This window comes from Syngnathus floridae, unplaced genomic scaffold (assembly GCF_059516105.1).
Source record: "Syngnathus floridae isolate MCC-2025c unplaced genomic scaffold, RoL_Sflo_1.0 HiC_scaffold_47, whole genome shotgun sequence".
Lineage (NCBI taxonomy): Eukaryota > Metazoa > Chordata > Actinopteri > Syngnathiformes > Syngnathidae > Syngnathus > Syngnathus floridae.
In genome coordinates, this window is record NW_028284076.1 from 232166 (window position 1) to 251346 (window position 19181).

Sequence of the window (19181 nt, forward strand, 5' to 3'; positions counted from 1 at the left end):
GCGGCATGGTGTTGTTCAGTGCGGCATAATGTTGTCCAGTGCGGCATGGTGTTGTTTAGTGCGGGATGGTGTTGTTCAGTGCGGGATGGTGTTGTTCAGTGCAGGATGGTGTTGTTCAGTGCGGCATGGTGTTGTTCAATGCGGCATGGTGTTGTTCAGTGCGGGATGGTGTTGGTCAGTGCGGCATGGTGTTGTTCAGTGCGGCATAATGTTGTTCAGTGCGGCATGGTGTTGTTCAGTGCGGCATGGTGTTGTTCAGTGCGGCATGGTGTTGTTCAGTGCGGCATGGTGTTGTTCAGTGCGGAATGGTGTTGTTCAGTGCGGCATGGTGTTCAGTGCGGGATGGTGTTCAATGCGGGATCGTGTTGCTCAGTGCGGGGTGGTGTTGTTCAGTGCAGGATGGTGTTGTTCAGTGCAGGATGGTGTTGTTCAGTGCGGCATGGTGTTGTTCAATGCAGGATCGTGTTGTTCAGTGCAGCATAATGTTGTTCAGTGCAGCATGGTGTTGTTCAGTGCGGCATGGTGTTGTTCAATGCGGCATGGTGTTGTTCAGTGCGGGATGGTGTTGTTCAGTGCGGCATGGTGTTTTTCAGTGCGGCATAATGTTGTTCAGTGCGGCATGGTGTTGTTCAGTGCGGCATGGTGTTGTTCAGTGCGACATAATGTTGTTCAGTGCGGCATAATGTTGTTCAGTGCGGCATGGTGTTGTTCAGTGCGGCATGGTGTTGTTCAGTGCGGCATGGTGTTGTTCAGTGCGGCATGGTGTTGTTCAGTGCAGGATGGTGTTGTTCAGTGCAGGATGGTGTTGTTCAATGCGGCATGGTGTTGTTCAGTGCGGGATGGTGTTGTTCAGTGCAGGATGGTGTTGTTCAGTGCGGCATGGTGTTGTTCAGTGCGGAATGGTGTTGTTCAGTGCGGCATGGTGTTGTTCAGTGCGGCATGGTGTTGTTCAGTGCAGGATGGTGTTGTTCAATGCGGGATGGTGTTGTTCAGTGCGGGATGGTGTTGTTCAGTGCAGGATGGTGTTGTTCAATGCGGCTTGGTGTTGTTCAGTGCAGGATGGTGTTGTTCAGTGCGGCATGGTGTTGTTCAATGCGGCATGGTGTTGTTCAATGCGGCATGGTGTTGTTCAGTGCGGCATGGTGTTGTTCAGTGCGGCATGGTGTTGTTCAGTGCAGCGTAATGTTGTTCAGTGCGGCATGGTGTTGTTCAGTGCGGAATGGTGTTGTTCAGTGCGGCATGGTGTTGTTCAGTGCAGGATGGTGTTGTTCAGTGCGGCATGGTGTTGCTCAGTGCGGCATGGTGTTGTTCAGTGCGGGATGGTGTTGTTCATTGCGGCATGGTGTTGTTCAGTGCGGCATGGTGTTGTTCAGTGCGGCATGGTGTTGTTCAGGGCGGCATAATGTTGTTCAGTGCGCCATAATGTTGTTCAGTGCGGCATGGTGTTGTTCAGTGCGGGATGGTGTTGTTCAGTGCAGGATGGTGTTGTTCAGTGCGGCATGGTGTTGTTCAGTGCGGCATGGTGTTGTTCAGTGCGGCATAATGTTGTTCAGTGCGGCATAATGTTGTTCAGTGCGGGATGGTGTTGTTCATTGCGGCATGGTGTTGTTCAGTGCGGCATGGTGTTGTTCAGTGCGGCATGGTGTTGTTCAGTGCGGGATGGTGTTGTTCAGTGCAGGATGGTGTTGTTCAGTGCGGCATGGTGTTGTTCAGTGCGGCATAATGTTGTTTAGTGCGGCATGGTGTTGTTCAGTGCGGGATGGTGTTGTTCAGTGCGTTATAATGTTGTTCAGTGCGGCATGGTGTTGTTCAGTGCGGCATGGTGTTGTTCAGTGCGGCATGATGTTGTTCAGTGCGGCATAATGTTGTTCAGTGCGGCATAATGTTGTTCAGTGCGGCATGGTGTTGTTCAGTGCGGGATGGTGTTGCTCAGTGCGGGATGGTGTTGTTCAGTGCGGCATGGTGTTCAATGCGGAATGGTGTTGTTCAGTGCAGGATGGTGTTGTTCAGTGCGGCATGGTGTTGTTCAGTGCGGCATAATGTTGTTCAGTGCGGCATGGTGTTGTTCAGTGCGGCATGGTGTTGTTCAGTGCGGCATGGTGTTGTTCAGTGCGGCATAATGTTGTTCAGTGCGGCATGGTGTTGTTCAGTGCGGCATGGTGTTGTTCAGTGCGGCATAATGTTCAGTGCGGCATAATGTTGTTCAGTGCGGCATGGTGTTGTTCAGTGCGGGATGGTGTTGTTCAGTGCAGGATGGTGTTGTTCAGTGCGGCATGGTGTTCAGTGCGGGATGGTGTCTTTCAGTGCGGCATGGTGTCGTTCAGTGCGGCATGGTGTCTTTCAGTGCGGCATGGTGTCGTTCAGTGAGGCATGGTGTTGTTCAGTGCGGCATGGTGTTGTTTAGTGCGGCATGGTGTTGTTCAGTGCGGGATGGTGTTGTTCAGTGTGGCATGGTGTTCAGTGCGGCATGGTGTTGTTCAGTGCGGTATCGTGTTGTTCAGTGCGGTATCGTGTTTCTCAGTGCGGTATCGTGTTGTTCAGTGCAGTATCGTTGTGTTGTTCGTATTGTGTTTAACACTTAGCCTCTAACACTTAGCCTCTAACACTTAGCCTCTAGCATCTAGAAGGTAAATAAATAGGAAGGAAGGACTCACCGGTGACGTCTTCGCCCACGTCCAAGCGTTGTACTTTGTATTTTCATCCTTCTGACAGTGGAAAACATAGCCAACAAACACCGTGGAACCTAAACGAATGAAAGAAAACTATCATTTGGCCACAACCAACATTCACAGATACAACACAATGTGACGTGCGGGGTTGAGGTTAAAGGTTGAGTGAAGGGCCCTCGTTTTAAACTACTTTTTTGAAAAGGATTGGGAACAAGTAAGACGTATTTAATTTATTTAATGGGAAGTAGTAAGAGCTATTGAATTTAATCTATGTATTATATTCTATTGTATTGTATTCTGTTGTATTCTTTTGGATTGTATTCACACTAACCCCACTAAAACTTCAGCCCACAAAAACTCGCCTCTGGCGCCTAGCCTCTGGCACTTAGCCTCTAACACTTAGCCTTTAACACTTAGCCTTTAACACTTAGCCTAGAAGGTGAATAAATAGGGTTAAAGGTTGAGTGAAGGGACCTCGTTTTAAACTACTTTTTTGTAAAGGAGTGGGAACAAGTAAGACGTATTTAATTTATTTAATGGGAAGTAGTAAGACTTATTAAATTTATTTAATCTACTTTTCTTCCCAGGCAAAATTTGATGTGCTGCAATTCCAAATTTCCAAAGTGAATGAAGGAATGAAGTCCTTTAAATTATGATTTTGTATAAATACTAGGCATTAACACAAAATCGACGGCACAAAATGGGCAGACTTTACTTGTTTGAAAAGGACTGGTTACAAGACAGACTTTTTTAATTTATTTAATGGGAAGAAGACTTATTTAGTTTAATTGATCTATTTTTGTTCCCTGGCAAAATTCGATTTGCTGCAATTCCAAATTTCCAAAGTGAATGAAGGAAAGAAGTCGTTTAAATTATGATTTTGTTTAAATACTAGGCATAGACACAAAATCTACGGCACAAAATGGGCAGACTTTACTTGTTTGAAGAGGACTGGTTACAAGACAGACTTTTCTGATTTATTTAATGGGAAGAAGACTTATTTAGTTTATTTAATCTATTTTTGTTCCCTGGCAAAATTGGATTTGCTGAAATTGTATTTTGCCAAATCTTGCCTTGAGACCTGATAGGAAGTATTAAACGCTTAGTTAAATCAATACAAGTTGGTAATAAGAGCGAGTAATGTTGGTTGAACCGATGAATGAAGGTTGAAAGCAATTTAAATTATGACTTTGTATAAATACTAGATATTAACAGAACATCTACTGCGCGAAATGGGCAGAGTTTACTTGTTTGAGAAGGAGTGGCTTATTCAAAACTAAGATTTATTTAATCTGTTTGTTCCCAGGCAAAATTGGATGTGATGCAATTCCAAATTTCACCACATGATGGTGCCCAATTTTGACTTCATAGGACATATTAAACACTTAGCTTGTTATTATGTTCAAGGTAATCAGATTTGTTTATTATTCTAATGGCCTCTTCAAAACTATTCTGGATTACTACTTTGGATCTATTCTACATTACTTGGCAACAACATACTCTGTAACAGATTAGGCAGTATAATCATATCTGTTAACTTGAGAGTGCCCACACTCAATCTACTTATCGTGATGTGTTAAATCAATTACTGTTAGACATTATTTGTCTGATAATCTACCAAATCTTTGAATTGAAGAATTTGTGATTTAATTAATAGCTTGTTGTTATGTTAAGGGTAATCAGACTTGTATATAATTCTAATGGCCTTCTTTTGAAAACTATTCTGAATTACAACTTTGGATCTTATATTACTTTGCAACAATCTACTCCGTGACAGATTAGGCAGTATAATCACATATGTTAACTTCAGTGCCCACACTGTATTTATTTATGGTTATTTGTTAAATCAAGTACAGTTAGACATGAAATAGGAAGTGTTTAACATAAATGTTATGGCTACTCACCATTGTAGCTCGCTCCTGGTCAATGATACGAGCCTCTTCTTGCAGTGGAAAACTTGCAGCCAACAAACACCGTGGAACCTAAAGGAATGAAATTAAACATTAACATTTCGCCTCGACCAATTTTCACACGTACAACGCAACGCGGCTACTTTCTGCTATTACAAACGTAAATCTCCTTAAACACAATGAGTGTTACTTACCGTGTACGCTCTAGACGGTCCAGTTGCAAGCAGAAAATAAAGATATTTCTGTTGATAATCGTCGCTGCTCAGTGGCTCACGGCCATCGCGCCAACAGATTTGAATTTTGGCGGAGGTTCGGGCAATTACGTCATATCCCACGGCACATGACTGCGACGTAATACCCGCTTATCTGAAACGGCAGTTAAAAGTAGAGTTACATCAAGTTTTCTTGGAACCTAAACGAATGAAAGAAAACTATCATTTGGCCACAACCAACATTCACAGATACAACACAACGTGCGGGGTTGGGGTTAAAGATTGAGTGAAGGGCCCTCGTTTTAAACTACTGTTTTGAAAAGGAGTGGGAACAAGTAAGACGTATTTAATTTATTTAATGGGAAGTAGTAAGACTTATTAAATTTATTTAATCTACTTTTCTTCCCAGGCAAAATTTGATGTGCTGCAATTCCAAATTTCCAAAGTGAATGAAGGAATGAAGTCCTTTAAATTATGATTTTGTATAAATACTAGGCATTAACACAAAATCGACGGCACAAAATGGGCAGACTTTACTTGTTTGAAAAGGACTGGTTACAAGACAGACTTTTTAATTTATTTAATGGGAAGAAGACTTATTTAGTTTAATTGATCTATTTTTGTTCCCTGCCAAAATTCGATTTGCTGCAATTCCAAATTTCCAAAGTGAATGAAGGAAAGAAGTCGTTTAAATTATGATTTTGTTTAAATACTAGGCATAGACACAAAATCTACGGCACAAAATGGGCAGACTTTACTTGTTTGAAGAGGACTGGTTACAAGACAGACTTTTCTGATTTATTTAATGGGAAGAGGACTTATTTAGTTTATTTAATCTATTTTTGTTCCCTGGCAAAATTGGATTTGCTGAAATTGTATTTTGCCAAATCTCGATTTGAGACCTGATAGGAAGTATTAAACGCTTAGTTAAATCAATACAAGTTGGTAATAAGAGCGAGTAATGTTGGTTGAACCGATGAATGAAGGTTGAAAGCAATTTAAATTATGACTTTGTATAAATACTAGATATTAACAGAACATCTACTGCGCAAAATGGGCAGAGTTTACTTGTTTGAGAAGGAGTGGCTTATTCAAACTAAGATTTATGTAATCTGTTTGTTCCAGGCAAAATTGGATGTGATGCAATTCCAAATTTCACCACATGATGGTGCCCAATTTTGACTTCATAGGACATATTAAACACTTAGCTTGTTATTATGTTCAAGGTAATCAGATTTGTTTATCATTCTAATGGCCTCTTCAAAACTATTCTGGATTACTACTTTGGATCTATTCTACATTACTTGGCAACAACATACTCTGTAACAGATTAGGCAGTATAATCACATATGTTAACTTGAGAGTGCCCACACTCAATCTACTTATCGTGATGTGTTAAATCAATTACTGTTAGACATTATTTGTCTGATAATCTACCAAATCTTTGAATTGAAGAATTTGTGATTTAATTAATAGCTTGTTCAGGGTAATCAGACTTGTATATAATTCTAATGGCCTTCTTTTGAAAACTATTCTGAATTACAACTTTGGATCTTATATTACTTTGCAACAATCTACTCCGTGACAGATTAGGCAGTATAATCACATATGTTAACTTCAGTGCCCACACTGTATTTATTTATGGTTATTTGTTAAATCAAGTACTGTTAGACATGAAATAGGAAGTGTTTAACATAAATGTTATGGCTACTCACCATTGTAGCTCGCTCCTGGTCAATGATACGAGCCTCTTCTTGCAGTGGAAAACTTGCAGCCAACAAACACCGTGGAACCTAAAGGAATGAAATTAAACATTAACATTTCGCCTCGACCAATTTTCACACGTACAACGCAACGCGGCTACACTTCTGCTATTACAAACGTAAATCTCCTTAAACACAATGAGTGTTACTTACCGTGTACGCTCTAGACGGTCCAGTTGCAAGCAGAAAATAAAGATATTTCTGTTGATAATCGTCGCTGCTCAGTGGCTCACGGCCATCGCGCCAACAGATTTGAATTTTGGCGGAGGTTCGGGCAATTACGTCATATCCGCGGCATTTGACTGCGACGTAATACCCGCTTATCTGAAACGGCAGTTAAAAGTAGAGTTACATCAAGTTTTCTTGGAACCTAAACGAATGAAAGAAAACTATCATTTGGCCACAACCAACATTCACAGATACAACACAACGTGCGGGGTTGAGGTTAAAGATTGAGTGAAGGGCCCTCGTTTTAAACTACTGTTTTGAAAAGGAGTGGGAACAAGTAAGACGTATTTAATTTATTTAATGGGAAGTAGTAAGACTTATTAAATTTATTTAATCTACTTTTCTTCCCAGGCAAAATTTGATGTGCTGCAATTCCAAATTTCCAAAGTGAATGAAGGAATGAAGTCCTTTAAATTATGATTTTGTATAAATACTAGGCATTAACACAAAATCGACGGCACAAAATGGGCAGACTTTACTTGTTTGAAAAGGACTGGTTACAAGACAGACTTTTTTAATTTATTTAATGGGAAGAAGACTTATTTAGTTTAATTGATCTATTTTTGTTCCCTGCCAAAATTCGATTTGCTGCAATTCCAAATTTCCAAAGTGAATGAAGGAAAGAAGTCGTTTAAATTATGATTTTGTTTAAATACTAGGCATAGACACAAAATCTACGGCACAAAATGGGCAGACTTTACTTGTTTGAAGAGGACTGGTTACAAGACAGACTTTTCTGATTTATTTAATGGGAAGAGGACTTATTTAGTTTATTTAATCTATTTTTGTTCCCTGGCAAAATTGGATTTGCTGAAATTGTATTTTGCCAAATCTCGATTTGAGACCTGATAGGAAGTATTAAACGCTTAGTTAAATCAATACAAGTTGGTAAGAAGAGCGAGTAATGTTGGTTGAACCGATGAATGAAGGTTGAAAGCAATTTAAATTATGACTTTGTATAAATACTAGATATTAACAGAACATCTACTGCGCAAAATGGGCAGAGTTTACTTGTTTGAGAAGGAGTGGCTTATTCAAAACTAAGATTTATGTAATCTGTTTGTTCCCAGGCAAAATTGGATGTGATGCAATTCCAAATTTCACCACATGATGGTGCCCAATTTTGACTTCATAGGACATATTAAACACTTAGCTTGTTATTATGTTCAAGGTAATCAGATTTGTTTATCATTCTAATGGCCTCTTCAAAACTATTCTGGATTACTACTTTGGATCTATTCTACATTACTTGGCAACAACATACTCTGTAACAGATTAGGCAGTATAATCACATATGTTAACTTGAGAGTGCCCACACTCAATCTACTTATCGTGATGTGTTAAATCAATTACTGTTAGACATTATTTGTCTGATAATCTACCAAATCTTTGAATTGAAGAATTTGTGATTTAATTAATAGCTTGTTCGGGGTAATCAGACTTGTATATAATTCTAATGGCCTTCTTTTGAAAACTATTCTGAATTACAACTTTGGATCTTATATTACTTTGCAACAATCTACTCGGTGACAGATTAGGCAGTATAATCACATATGTTAACTTCAGTGCCCACACTGTATTTATTTATGGTTATTTGTTAAATCAAGTACTGTTAGACATGAAATAGGAAGTGTTTAACATAAATGTTATGGCTACTCACCATTGTAGCTCGCTCCTGGTCAATGATATGAGCCTCTTCTTGCAGTGGAAAACTTGCAGCCAACAAACACCGTGGAACCTAAAGGAATGAAATTAAACATTAACATTTCGCCCGGACCAACATTCACACGTACAACGCAACGCGGCTACACTTCTGCTATTACAAACGTAAATCTCCTTAAACACAACGAGTGTTACTTACCGTGTACGCTCTAGGCAAAATTGGATGTGATGCAATTCCAAATCTATCTGAAACGGCAGTTAAAAGTAGAGTTACATCAAGTTTTCTTTTTTAATCAACACAATCATTTACAACCGTTGACCAGAAAGAATCGTCGAAATTCGACGTCCCCCACAAACGCCACGCTCACTCGCTTTTCAGGGCAACAAAAGTACTTCTTTTTAAAAACGATGAGTTGTACTTACCGTGTACGCTCTGGACGGTCCAGTTGCAAGCAGAAAATAAAAATATTTCTCTTGTTAGTCGTATGTTACCATCCGCTGTGTCTTTGTCAACATCGCCGCCATTTTCCTACTTCCTGCTGCGAGCCACGCCCACGGATTTAAATTTGGGCGGAAGCTCTTTCCATTGGCGTCGTTTTCGCGTATAGCAAATCCGATTGGTTGGGAAGGGGGCACGGTTATGCAGCCGAGGAGTCCTGTGATCGGTGGGATGTAAAGTAGGCGTCGACGTCACGTCCGCGTCACGTGACCACGACGTGGCAGACGTCAAATAGCAACCGCTGTTTTGTTTAGTAGACTTACAGTTGTTATGCATTGACATAATGGCGCACACACCAAATAGATTTAAATAAATTAAATAATTCTTCTGCCCACTCTCTTTTAAACAAGTTAACTCTCCCCGCGGATTTGAATTCCGGCGAAAGTTACGCCCATCGACGTCACGTATGTCACGTGACCACGACGTGGCAGATGTCATATAGCAACCGCTGTTTTGTTTAGTAGATTTACAGTTGTTATGCATTGGCATAATGGTGTGCACTCAAAATAGATTTAAATAAATTAAATATTTCTTCTGCCTACTCCCTTTTAAACAAGTTAACTCTGCCCACGTCCATTGACGTCTTGTCTGCGTCACGTGACCACGACGTAGCGACGTCATATAGTAACCGCTGTTTTGACCAGTAGACTTAGTTATTATGCGTTGACATAATGGCGCACTGGTTAGCATGGCCACCTCTTAAGCATGATGATGCGGGTTCGACGCCTGATCAATGTTAGCATGGAGTGAGCTGAAGTGCATGGCGCTGAAGATTTGAATCTTTGAAATGCGCTGAGGTCTGACATATCAGGCAGAATGGTTTGCCATCACGTTCAACAAAAAATAGAAACTTTCCCACTCTGATTAAAACGTCCTGTGTTCATCTACGTATTTTCGTTTTGCTGTGCATCTTTTCCCTGCCATTTCGAGAGCCCAATTGACACTCATAGTTTAAAGAAATGTGTTTGCCCATCCTACTTTGTGGAATTTCACCACATGCGCTTTTGACCAAAATACCAAATTGAACTCAAGTGAAGCCAACACGCACAACCCCCCCCCCCCCCACACACACACACACACACACACAAATGTTGATATGAACATAAAAGAGCCGCATGCGGTTCGGGAGTTGCGGCTTGGCCAAACCTGTACTATACAACTTTATTTGTATAAAATTTTCACAACAGCTGTCACACAAACAAAGCGGGAAAAACCGAAGACGTGCGTGTTCCGCCCACGCTGGATTTATTTGCACCTTTGAAAAGACACCGTATTGCCGCAGATGTGGCAAAGAGTACTTTTGGGCATCTGAGACGGAAGGATGTCCAAAGCATCACGTCACCTGCTCTGGTAGGCATGGTGGTGGGACGTTGAGGTCAACCGCTTTGGGGTTGGCTGACTCTTTGATCGCAGGATGCCACACACTTGAAGACAGAAGCAGAAAAGCAGAGCTAAATGCAAAATGTACTCACCGGTGACTCCAATTTTTTTCCCCCCTGAAGAAACAGCTGGACGGGTGGCCCCGGCTGGCCAGTGGGACTCTTGTTATTCTGACCCTTTTTAGTGCGCGTTTGGGGCAACAACCGTTTTTTGTGGCGCTCTCTTCTGGTTCAAAAGTGCCCTGCATGTGAATTTGCTTTTCCTGCCTTCTGATTGGATGAGCGCCGGTGTGACGCGGTGCCTCTGTCACCGTGGCGGGGGGTATACGTTGGCATCGGAGCGTCTGCCAACGTCTGAGACCGGCTGGCAGTGTATCGGAGGTGTCGAGTGCGGTGCCGCTGGAGCTCACTCACCAGCTGGTGTTAGGGCCACAGAATGAAGGCCAAGGAGAAGAATAGAAAGAGAAACAGAAACTTCTCCTCCAATTGTTTGATTTGTCTCTTCTGAGCTTCGATGAATTCTTTCAGCTCTTTGTTCCTCTAGGACGGACAAATGGAAAGTGGCATTCAAAAGCCAGTAAGCGTGCAAGTAAGTGCCGGGCTGGCTTTGGGCCCTTACCTGTTGCGCGCTGTGCAGCAGATCCATTCTCTCTTGGAGGATGCAAGCGTCGCGCTCCCTCAACTCGCACATCAGGGCTCGCTTCCATTGGTCCACGGCGCTCCTAAGCTCTTCTCTCTGATCCGCCGTCAGCACGTCATTCACGCCAGCGTGGCTGGCTTTTTCGCCGTCCGTGGCGGGGCAGTCCCGCTGCGGTAGCGCCTCGTACAACATGGCCTCCAGCTCCAGGATCCTCTGGGCCGCAATCCTCGTCCATCAGTGGTCCGGCGGGAGATTTGAGGGCGGCTTACCTTATGAGCCTGGTCCATGGAACACTTCCTGAAGTCCAACTCTTCATCCAGGTAGCCCTTCTGCTTGCAGAACATATCCTAGCACAGCTCAAGGTCAGAATTGTTGGGGCACATTGCCGGAGTTCCCCTTGGCTGATGTCGCGTGTCTGTCTACCTTCTCACTTTCAATGTCCAACATCTTCTGTTGAAGTGCTGACTTGGTCACTTTGATGTATTCTAACCACTGAGGAAAGGCTGCTGTCACATAAGCAGAATGCGAGAGCGTGCGTGGACGTGCGCGTTACCTTCTCGGCTAGGGTGAGAAGGGTCCTGGCGTGAATCACGACCACCTGCTCCTCGTTGGTGAGATTCTGCAAGAGCCCAAAGGCACAGCGTCAACAAGCTTCTTTCAGCGCAAAGCCTTCCAAAAGTCACATTTGAGCCGCCGAGTCTCGTGGAGTGCGAACATAAGGAGTTCGACATACACTTACGGCGTTATAGCCCAGGATGTCCAGCTTCTTCATCAGATCACTGATGACGATGTCCGGGGGAAAGGCGCAAGGAGCAATGTAAGGTGTTCTGGGACCTCGGGTTAAGGTTAGGGTTGCGAGGGACGCCTTACGTACGCTCACGCCCTCGGCCTCGCAGTAGATCTGCAAAGGGCTGAGGCCGTCTGGGAAACGGACTTGCAGAAACTTCAAGACGGGGGAGCGCCACTCCCTCTCCTGAAAGGCAGAGGCATGCATCCGTCCGTCCGTCCGTCCGTCCGTCCGTCACATCTCTGGCCTCAACACGCTTGTGCGAGTCTTCCCACCTCCAGCTCCAGGATGCGGAACTCAAGCAGTTCGTTTTGGTCTCGGATATCCTGGATGTGCTCTTTCAGACGCGCTTCTTCCGCCTCCATCCGCCTGACCTGAAAAGACAGTCAGACCTCATCTGGGGGGCTTCCCGACAGGTGTGACGCCAAGCGACTCCGCCCAGCGCCTTTCTTTCCGTCACCTTTTCGGCCAACTGCTGATTGCTCTGACGCAGCAGCTGCTTCTCCTCCACCCACTTGACATTCTAGAAGAGACAAACGCGTGGACAGCTTTGGAATGTTGTGTCATTTTCATCCACAAATTCTTTGGTTGACTGGAAAATGACATTTGCTTTTCTCCGCATTTTCCCAGCCACGTTCGGGGGGGGGGGGGGGGGGTTGGGGGGGGGGGGGGTCCAGTAATGCCAGACGGATGAGTGACTGAAGAATGTAGCTATTTTGTCTGAGAAAAAGGTGTGCTCATTGATGAGCTTACCTGTCCTTGTTGCTTCAGCGCTGACTCCAGATCTGCTACTCTGCTTTGATAGTGACCCATTTCTACCATCAGCTTTTCTCTGGTCTGAAAGGAGGAGGAGGGAGGCTCCTCCTCCTCCTTTCAGACCAGAGAACACCCGAGGCTGGGTGAGAACGGGGAGGCTGCGACCCGGCCGGGGGTTGCGGGAAGGGGCGCCACCTTGATCTCCTTCTCGGCGTCGTAGTCCCCTTTCGCTGGTCTGGGCTAGCAGAGCGTAGGCTCGTTGCAGCGCTTGATATTCTTGCGTCAGCTGGCGGTAGCGAAGCTCCGCCTCTTCATGCACACACCAATGCAACACAGCACTAGTACCAGAATCAGTCAGACCGGCGACAAAGCACCCGCGACGCAAAGACGAGTCCGATTCCAGGCTGAAGAGGAATGTTTGGTGTCAATACGCTGGCAGAAATGGCGGGCTACCTCTTCGGGTTCCGTGTCGGGGGTTCTGTCGGTGTGAAAAGACAAGGACGATCCGTCCGAGTCCACCAACACGTCTTCGTCGTAGCCGTAAAATGTTTCGATGACCTGCGGGCGCGGAAGCAAACATCTCTCTGAACAAACTGAAGCGACACCTCACGATGAATCGACGAGAAGAACGATAGCGAGAAAAAGGCCATTTCATCTTGCGCAACACCAAGCAGCCGCAAACAAACAGACTCACCTTGCAGGACCTCACGCTTTGTTCCTCCTCAGAGATTCTCGACGTCGGTATCGTAGCAGCAAATCTCTCTCCTGTCGACACAAATAATCCGCCTTTGAGATTCTTTGGATGCAAAGGGAACGAACGGCTCCGGCGCAGAAACAAACGCGACTCACAATGACATTTCTGACATGAGCTCCTGTCTCCAGAGCCTGAAAAACACGTCACCGGCGATGATTGGAGGGACGCTCGTCTTTTCCAAAAGTGACAACTACAGGGTGTGTCAGGGTTTTCCAGATTATCTTTATCGTATCATTGTGTTGCTTTGACTTTGACTGCGACCTGTAATAAATAATATTATTTATCCCTTATTTATCCCTATCGCTTATCCCTTCCTACACAAAGTCGTAAAACACCCCTTGCTATGTTTTGACTAGAGGTCAAGGGCTTCCTCTATTCAATCCACTCTTACACCCACCCTGTTTCTCTTAATTAAAATGCTCGTGCAGGAGCCGAGAGTCAGACTTCATTCGTACAACGGATGGACTCTCCACCTGCAGGTGTCCAAAAGAACTTACTTGTCTCCCGTGTGGTTCTTGCAAAATAAGTTGGAGCGAGCGCAACTCTAACAGGGTGCATTTTGCCACTAGCTGCCTACGGACAATGACGTCGCGCTCGCGGCTCATGGTTGACGGGCTGAGCAGCCGGGCAAGTCCGTCGTTTTCAGCGCACAGCGAGTGGCAAAGGCGCTGACAAAACGGGAGCTTTGAGCTGCTGAAAACGGCAAAACAAGTCTAAAGCGTGTTCAAACGCGTGCGCACAATGCTCCTGCTTGAAAGGTCGGAATTTAAGGGGCCAATTTTTTGGATGGCGGCCGCCGGCCAAGCTTTGGACGGAAAAGGTTTCCTGGCGACAGCGAGCGAGCGCGGCGCTGCCGTACGTGCACCGAGTCGCCTGCCTGAAGACCTTGGACAAGTCGTCGATGATGTGCCGCTGCTCCACAACTTGAAGGAACTCCATTTCACCGTCCTGCTGGCCGCAACCGCGGTCCAGGTCATTGAGCGAACTAGGCCTTCTCTGTGGAACACAAATGCAGTGGACTCTGTTGGCACGCCGCCGTTGTCCGCGTCGACTTACCAAGCTTGCCATCTCCTCGTTCTCCTGGGTGACAAAGCGCACTTTGTTTTCAAGGCGACACAGCACCAGCGAGAGTTCTTCATTCTTCCTGCTCAGGCGTTTGTTTTTGTACAGGAGTGGCAGAAACTGGCTTTCTGTTTCTCTCAGTCGCTTTAGCTGCAAGCATGAAGTGCGGGATGTGAAAGACGCACAACACGCGGGCCAGAACGTATCCATTCCTTTTGCATCGGTTTGAACGGAATCGTGGCTTTGGCTCCCAATAAAAGACATCTACCAGGCAACCGACTCGCCGCGCCGCTCAACTAATAAGCAAGCGCAATGGGTGCCTCGCTGGATGGCGCGCATCAAACGTAGCGCAAACCTTCAAGCGTGCCGTCAATAAATTACCAGTTCATTGCGCTCTTCAGAAAGCAGGGCGTTTCGATCCTCCAGTTTCCTGATGACTGCGCTGAGCTCAGCGATTTTCAGATGAAACCGTCGCGTGTCCCGATCCTCCTGAGACTGAAAACGCCCCGCAACACACACACACAAGCACTCGTTCAAAGTTCAAAACTGTTTTTGTGCTACCTTCCTCCAGCAACGAACTAAGTCATGCGTACTGCAAGTGTGTGATGAGGTGGCTTACGCAATGAAGAGGATTGCTAGTAGCGGCGTTGACCCCACTTCCAGGGTAGTTTAGGCCCGCCCTTTGGGAATCCCTCAGGGCAGCGATCTGCTGCTCGGCAGCCTGAGTCTGCAGCTGAAGGCGGTGGACGTGGCCGGCCCCAGGGCTTCATCCAAAACACTAACCGCTCTGTCTTTCAGCTTGATCTCATCCGTCTGGATGTACAAACGGGGAGCGCTCAGGCAGGCGGGCAAACTCATTTGCCAGAATTGTGACAAAAACAAAGAGAGCAACCGGCCAATTTTTTTCTTGAATCGACTAGAACACCTTTGCTGTGACAAAAGCGAAGCGAGCAACCGGACATTTTCTTCTTGTGAAATAGAATAGAATAGAATGCCTTAGGTGTCATTGCACTGCAGGTATACAACGAAATTGGGAACATAGCCACGCACCGCGCATCTGATCAGTCCTACCAGTCGGCGGATCTCCCTCTCGCAGTCTCTCTTGGTTCGGCTCAGCTCCTCCCGATGCTGGTGATGAGCCGATCGGAGCTCGGCCGCTCGGGACTGCCAGGCCTGCTGGGCCGCTGCCAGGGCTTCTTCCGCGCTCCTGGTGGAGGCGACACCGCTCGGTCTCCCGACACCGCCGCGTCTCCTCCACCTCCGCCAGCAAAGCGCCCCCCCTCCTCACCTGAGCAGACATTGCGCCACACCGGGCCGTTGAGACCGCAACGGAGCGCCGCGACGCTTACTGGGGACAAGCTACACAATACGGTAGCGGCCGCATCGAAGCCCGACGTGGCGTGCGGATAGTCAGACACGGATAGAGCGGATCACCTTGTCCATGGAGCCGTCCCTCAGGCTGAGGACCAAGGCATTCAGTCGCTGGATCTCTCCATCTTTGATTTTGATCACTCTCATCAGCTCCATTTCATGCTGCCGCAGTAATGTCTCCCTGGTAATGGCTAACTCTTTCTGCTTCTCCTCATGGAGTTTGCTTTTGAGTTCCGTCATGGCGGCGGTGGCACGGTGGTGCTCCGCCCGCAGGTCCTGACTTCTCTCTCTCTCCAGACAGCTGACCTGACATGACTTAGACTTAGACAAACTTTATTGTCATCTTGTCTGCACATGGTGCATACAAAACGAAATTCCGTTGCATACGTCTTACAACAAAGTAGTGATATTGCAGTTGAATAGAAGTAACATATCCTATGAAAATATATATATATACATATATACTATATATATATATATATATATATATATATATATATTATATAAATAAGTATAAAGTGCAGCAGTGATAATTATGCAATAGTGCAAGTAGGCAAAACAGTATTCAAGAGTGTGCAGAGGAATGCTAAACCATGTATTAAACTTCTATTTAAAGGGTTTATACAAGTTCAGTAAAGTTGGTAGTGCGAGATAGTGCAAGATAGAGGTCCGTAGTGTCATAAAGTACAGTTCTGTGAATGTGTGATGCAGAGTTCAGTTTAGAGCTCAACAGTTCTAGTGTTCAACAGTCTGATGACAGCAGGGAAAAAGCTGTTGCAGAACCTGGTGGACCTGCAGCGGATGCTGCAAACCTCTTCCCAGAGGGCAGCAGGGAGAACAGTCCATGGTGGGGGTGTGATGGGTCATTGATGATGTTACGGGCACGGGACATGCAGCGCTGAGATGAAATGTCCTGAATGGAGGGAAGAGGAGCCCCTATGATCCTCTCTGCTGTCCTCACCACTCTCCTCACGTTCTTCCAATCGGAGGCGGTGCAGCCTCCACACCACACAGAGAGACAGCTTGTCAGAATGCTCTCTATGGTGCTCCTGTAGAACGTCCTCATGATGGGTGGGGGCAGGTGGGCTCTCCTCATCCTCCGCAGGAAGTACAAGCGCTTCTGTGCCCTCTTGACCAGTGCCGTAGTGTTCATAGTCCAGGTGAGGTCTTCTGTGATGTGGACCCCCAGGAATTTGGTGGTGCTGACCACCTCCACAGCTGAGCTGTTGATGATCAGTGGAGCGTGGTGAGGCTGTTTTTTCCTGAAGTCGACGATGATCTCCTTCATCTTCTCCTCATTCAGGATCAGGCTGTTTTCTCTGCACCAGCCCACCAGCTGCTCCACCTCCTCTCTGTAGTCCAGGTCGTTGTTGTCTCTGATGAGCCCCACCACCGTTGTGTCGTCTGCTGACTTCACGATGTGATTGGTGGTGAACCTGAGGACGCAGTCGTGTGTCATCAGGGTGCACAGCAGGGGGCTCAGGACGCAGCCCTGAAGGGAGCCTGTGCTGAGGGTGATGACATCAGAGGTGTTCTGTCCGACCCGGACTGACTGAGGTCTGTTGGTGAGGAAGTCTAGCAGCCAGTTGCGAAGGGGGGTGTTGAAGCCCAGGTGTTCCAATTTTCCTACCAGATGCTGTGGGATGATGGTGTTAAACGCTGAGCTGAAGTCCAGGAACAGCCTCCGCACATGGGTGTTCTTCTCCTCCAGGTGAGCCAGGCTCAGGTGAAGAACGGAGGAGATGGCGTCCTGAGTGGAGCGGTTTTGCCGGTCGGCAAACTGGAACGGGTCAAATAATAGGGGGAGTCTGGAAACGATGTGACCTTTAAGCAGCCTTTCGAAGCACTTCATCATAACCGGAGTCAGTGCAACAGGCCGGTAATCATTAAATGAGGTGATTTGAGGTTTCTTCGGCACCGGAATGATGGAGGCAGTCTTAAAGCACGCCGGCACTGTGGCTTGGCCCAGCGAGGTGTTAAAAATGTCTGTGATGACCCCAGCCAGATGACTTGCACATTCCCTGAACACACGCCCAGGAATGTTGTCGGGGCCAGGGGCCTTACAGGGGTTGACTCTCCTCAGGGTCTTCAACACATCGGCGGAGTCAAGGCAGAGTACCTCCTCTTCCTGATGGGGGACAGTTTTAACTGCTGGAGTGCCGTTTAGTGCCTCGAACCTCCCAAAGAAGTTATTTAGACCATTTAGAAAGTCAGCATCAACTACACCCACCGGGGGGGGGGGAGGGTGAGTTGTAGTCTGTAATCGCCCGTATGCCTTGCCACATACTCCTGATGTTTTTGACGTCGTGGAAACGATCCTGAAATTTTCGACTGCGGTCTCGCTTCGCTATCCTGATGGCACGGTTCAAGTTGGCTCTCGCTGTCCTCAGTGTCTCCTTGTCGCCAGACTTGAAGGCAGAGTTCCGCGCTCGTAGCGTTTGACGTACCTCCTCAGTCATCCAGGGTCGTTGGTTGCCCCGGGTGATGATATTCTTAGTGGTGCTGACGTCCTCGGTGCATTTGTTGATGTAGGCTGACACAGTCATGGCACACGCATGTCTAATCTACATCGGGAAAACTGGGAGGGAGGGAGGCAGGCAGGGAGGCAGGCAGGGAGGCAGGCAGGGAGGCAGGCAGTGTCTGTCTGTTGAGGTTTTCACCTTGTTCTTCTCCTGCTGAAGTTCTAACTGGACGTCCATCAGTTTGGTTCTCAGCTCGTCATTGGCGGCCTGAAGGGCGTCCGTTCGCTCCGCCTTGGCCCGCCCTGCCGGAGCTCGTTTGGACATCTCTTACTCGAGTCTCGCCCGGTCGTCAGTCAGAGATCACAACATTTGTACCTGGAGAGCACAAACGCAGCGCTGTTTTCCACTGGCTTCGAACTCAACTTCAATCGGTACCGTAACTTACAACATCATAAACATAGAACTAGCTTGACTTATTCATTGAATAAATGCATTTGGTTCTTCAAAACTGCATCACGCAACATAGCGTGACCGAGACGGCCGTTATCCACCTGCGTGAAGTTATTTGGTGAAATGAATGAGATGTTTAAGACACCATCGTTCTGTCTCTATGTAGATGAAGGTAAATAATCGATTGCTGAAGGTCCAAAGGTGTTGTGATAAACAAATAAACATATTAGTGATTAGTGACATATTTGTGATAAACATATTAGGCAGGATAATCACATATGTTAACGTGACTGCCCACACTGTATTTATTTATGGTTATTTGTTAAATCGAGTACTGTTAGACATGAAATAGGAAGTGTTTAACATAAATGGAAGACGAAAGGGGTACTCACCATTGTAGCTCCTGCTGGTCAATGATACGAGCCTCTTCTTGCAGTGGAAAACATACAGCCAACAAACACCGTGGAACCTAAAGGAATGAAATTAAACATTAACATTTAGCCTCAACCAACATTCACAGATACAACGCAACGCAAACTACACAAACGTAAATCTTTTTAAACACAATGAGTTGTAC

General features: G+C 46.1%; 1 protein-coding gene and 1 long non-coding RNA gene across 4 annotated transcripts; both read right to left on the minus strand.

Annotated features, from left to right (window-relative positions):
* Nucleotides 1-11707: 11707 nt before the first annotated feature.
* LOC148378393 (janus kinase and microtubule-interacting protein 3-like) lies at nucleotides 11708-18520 on the minus strand. Of its 3 annotated transcripts, XM_088367929.1 has the most exons (3): nucleotides 18353-18520; nucleotides 12210-12272; nucleotides 11708-12123 (listed from the first exon to the last, which is right to left on the minus strand). In XM_088367929.1, the coding sequence occupies exons 1-3, from the start codon at nucleotides 18476-18478 to the stop codon at nucleotides 11998-12000; spliced, it is 315 nt and encodes a 104-aa protein (XP_088224055.1). In that variant the 5' UTR covers nucleotides 18479-18520; the 3' UTR covers nucleotides 11708-11997. The 3 variants fall into 3 exon arrangements, 1 of the variants encoding a protein (XP_088224055.1); XR_015855921.1 differs by lacking the exons at nucleotides 11708-12123; nucleotides 12210-12272 and adding an exon at nucleotides 15399-15570; XR_015855920.1 differs by lacking the exons at nucleotides 11708-12123; nucleotides 12210-12272 and adding an exon at nucleotides 17656-18270.
* On the minus strand, nucleotides 12414-13266 carry LOC148378394 (uncharacterized). The gene is made up of 3 exons (XR_015855922.1): nucleotides 13200-13266; nucleotides 12959-13063; nucleotides 12414-12814 (listed from the first exon to the last, which is right to left on the minus strand). It is a non-coding gene; the product is annotated as an uncharacterized LOC148378394 (long non-coding RNA).
* Nucleotides 18521-19181: the final 661 nt, after the last annotated feature.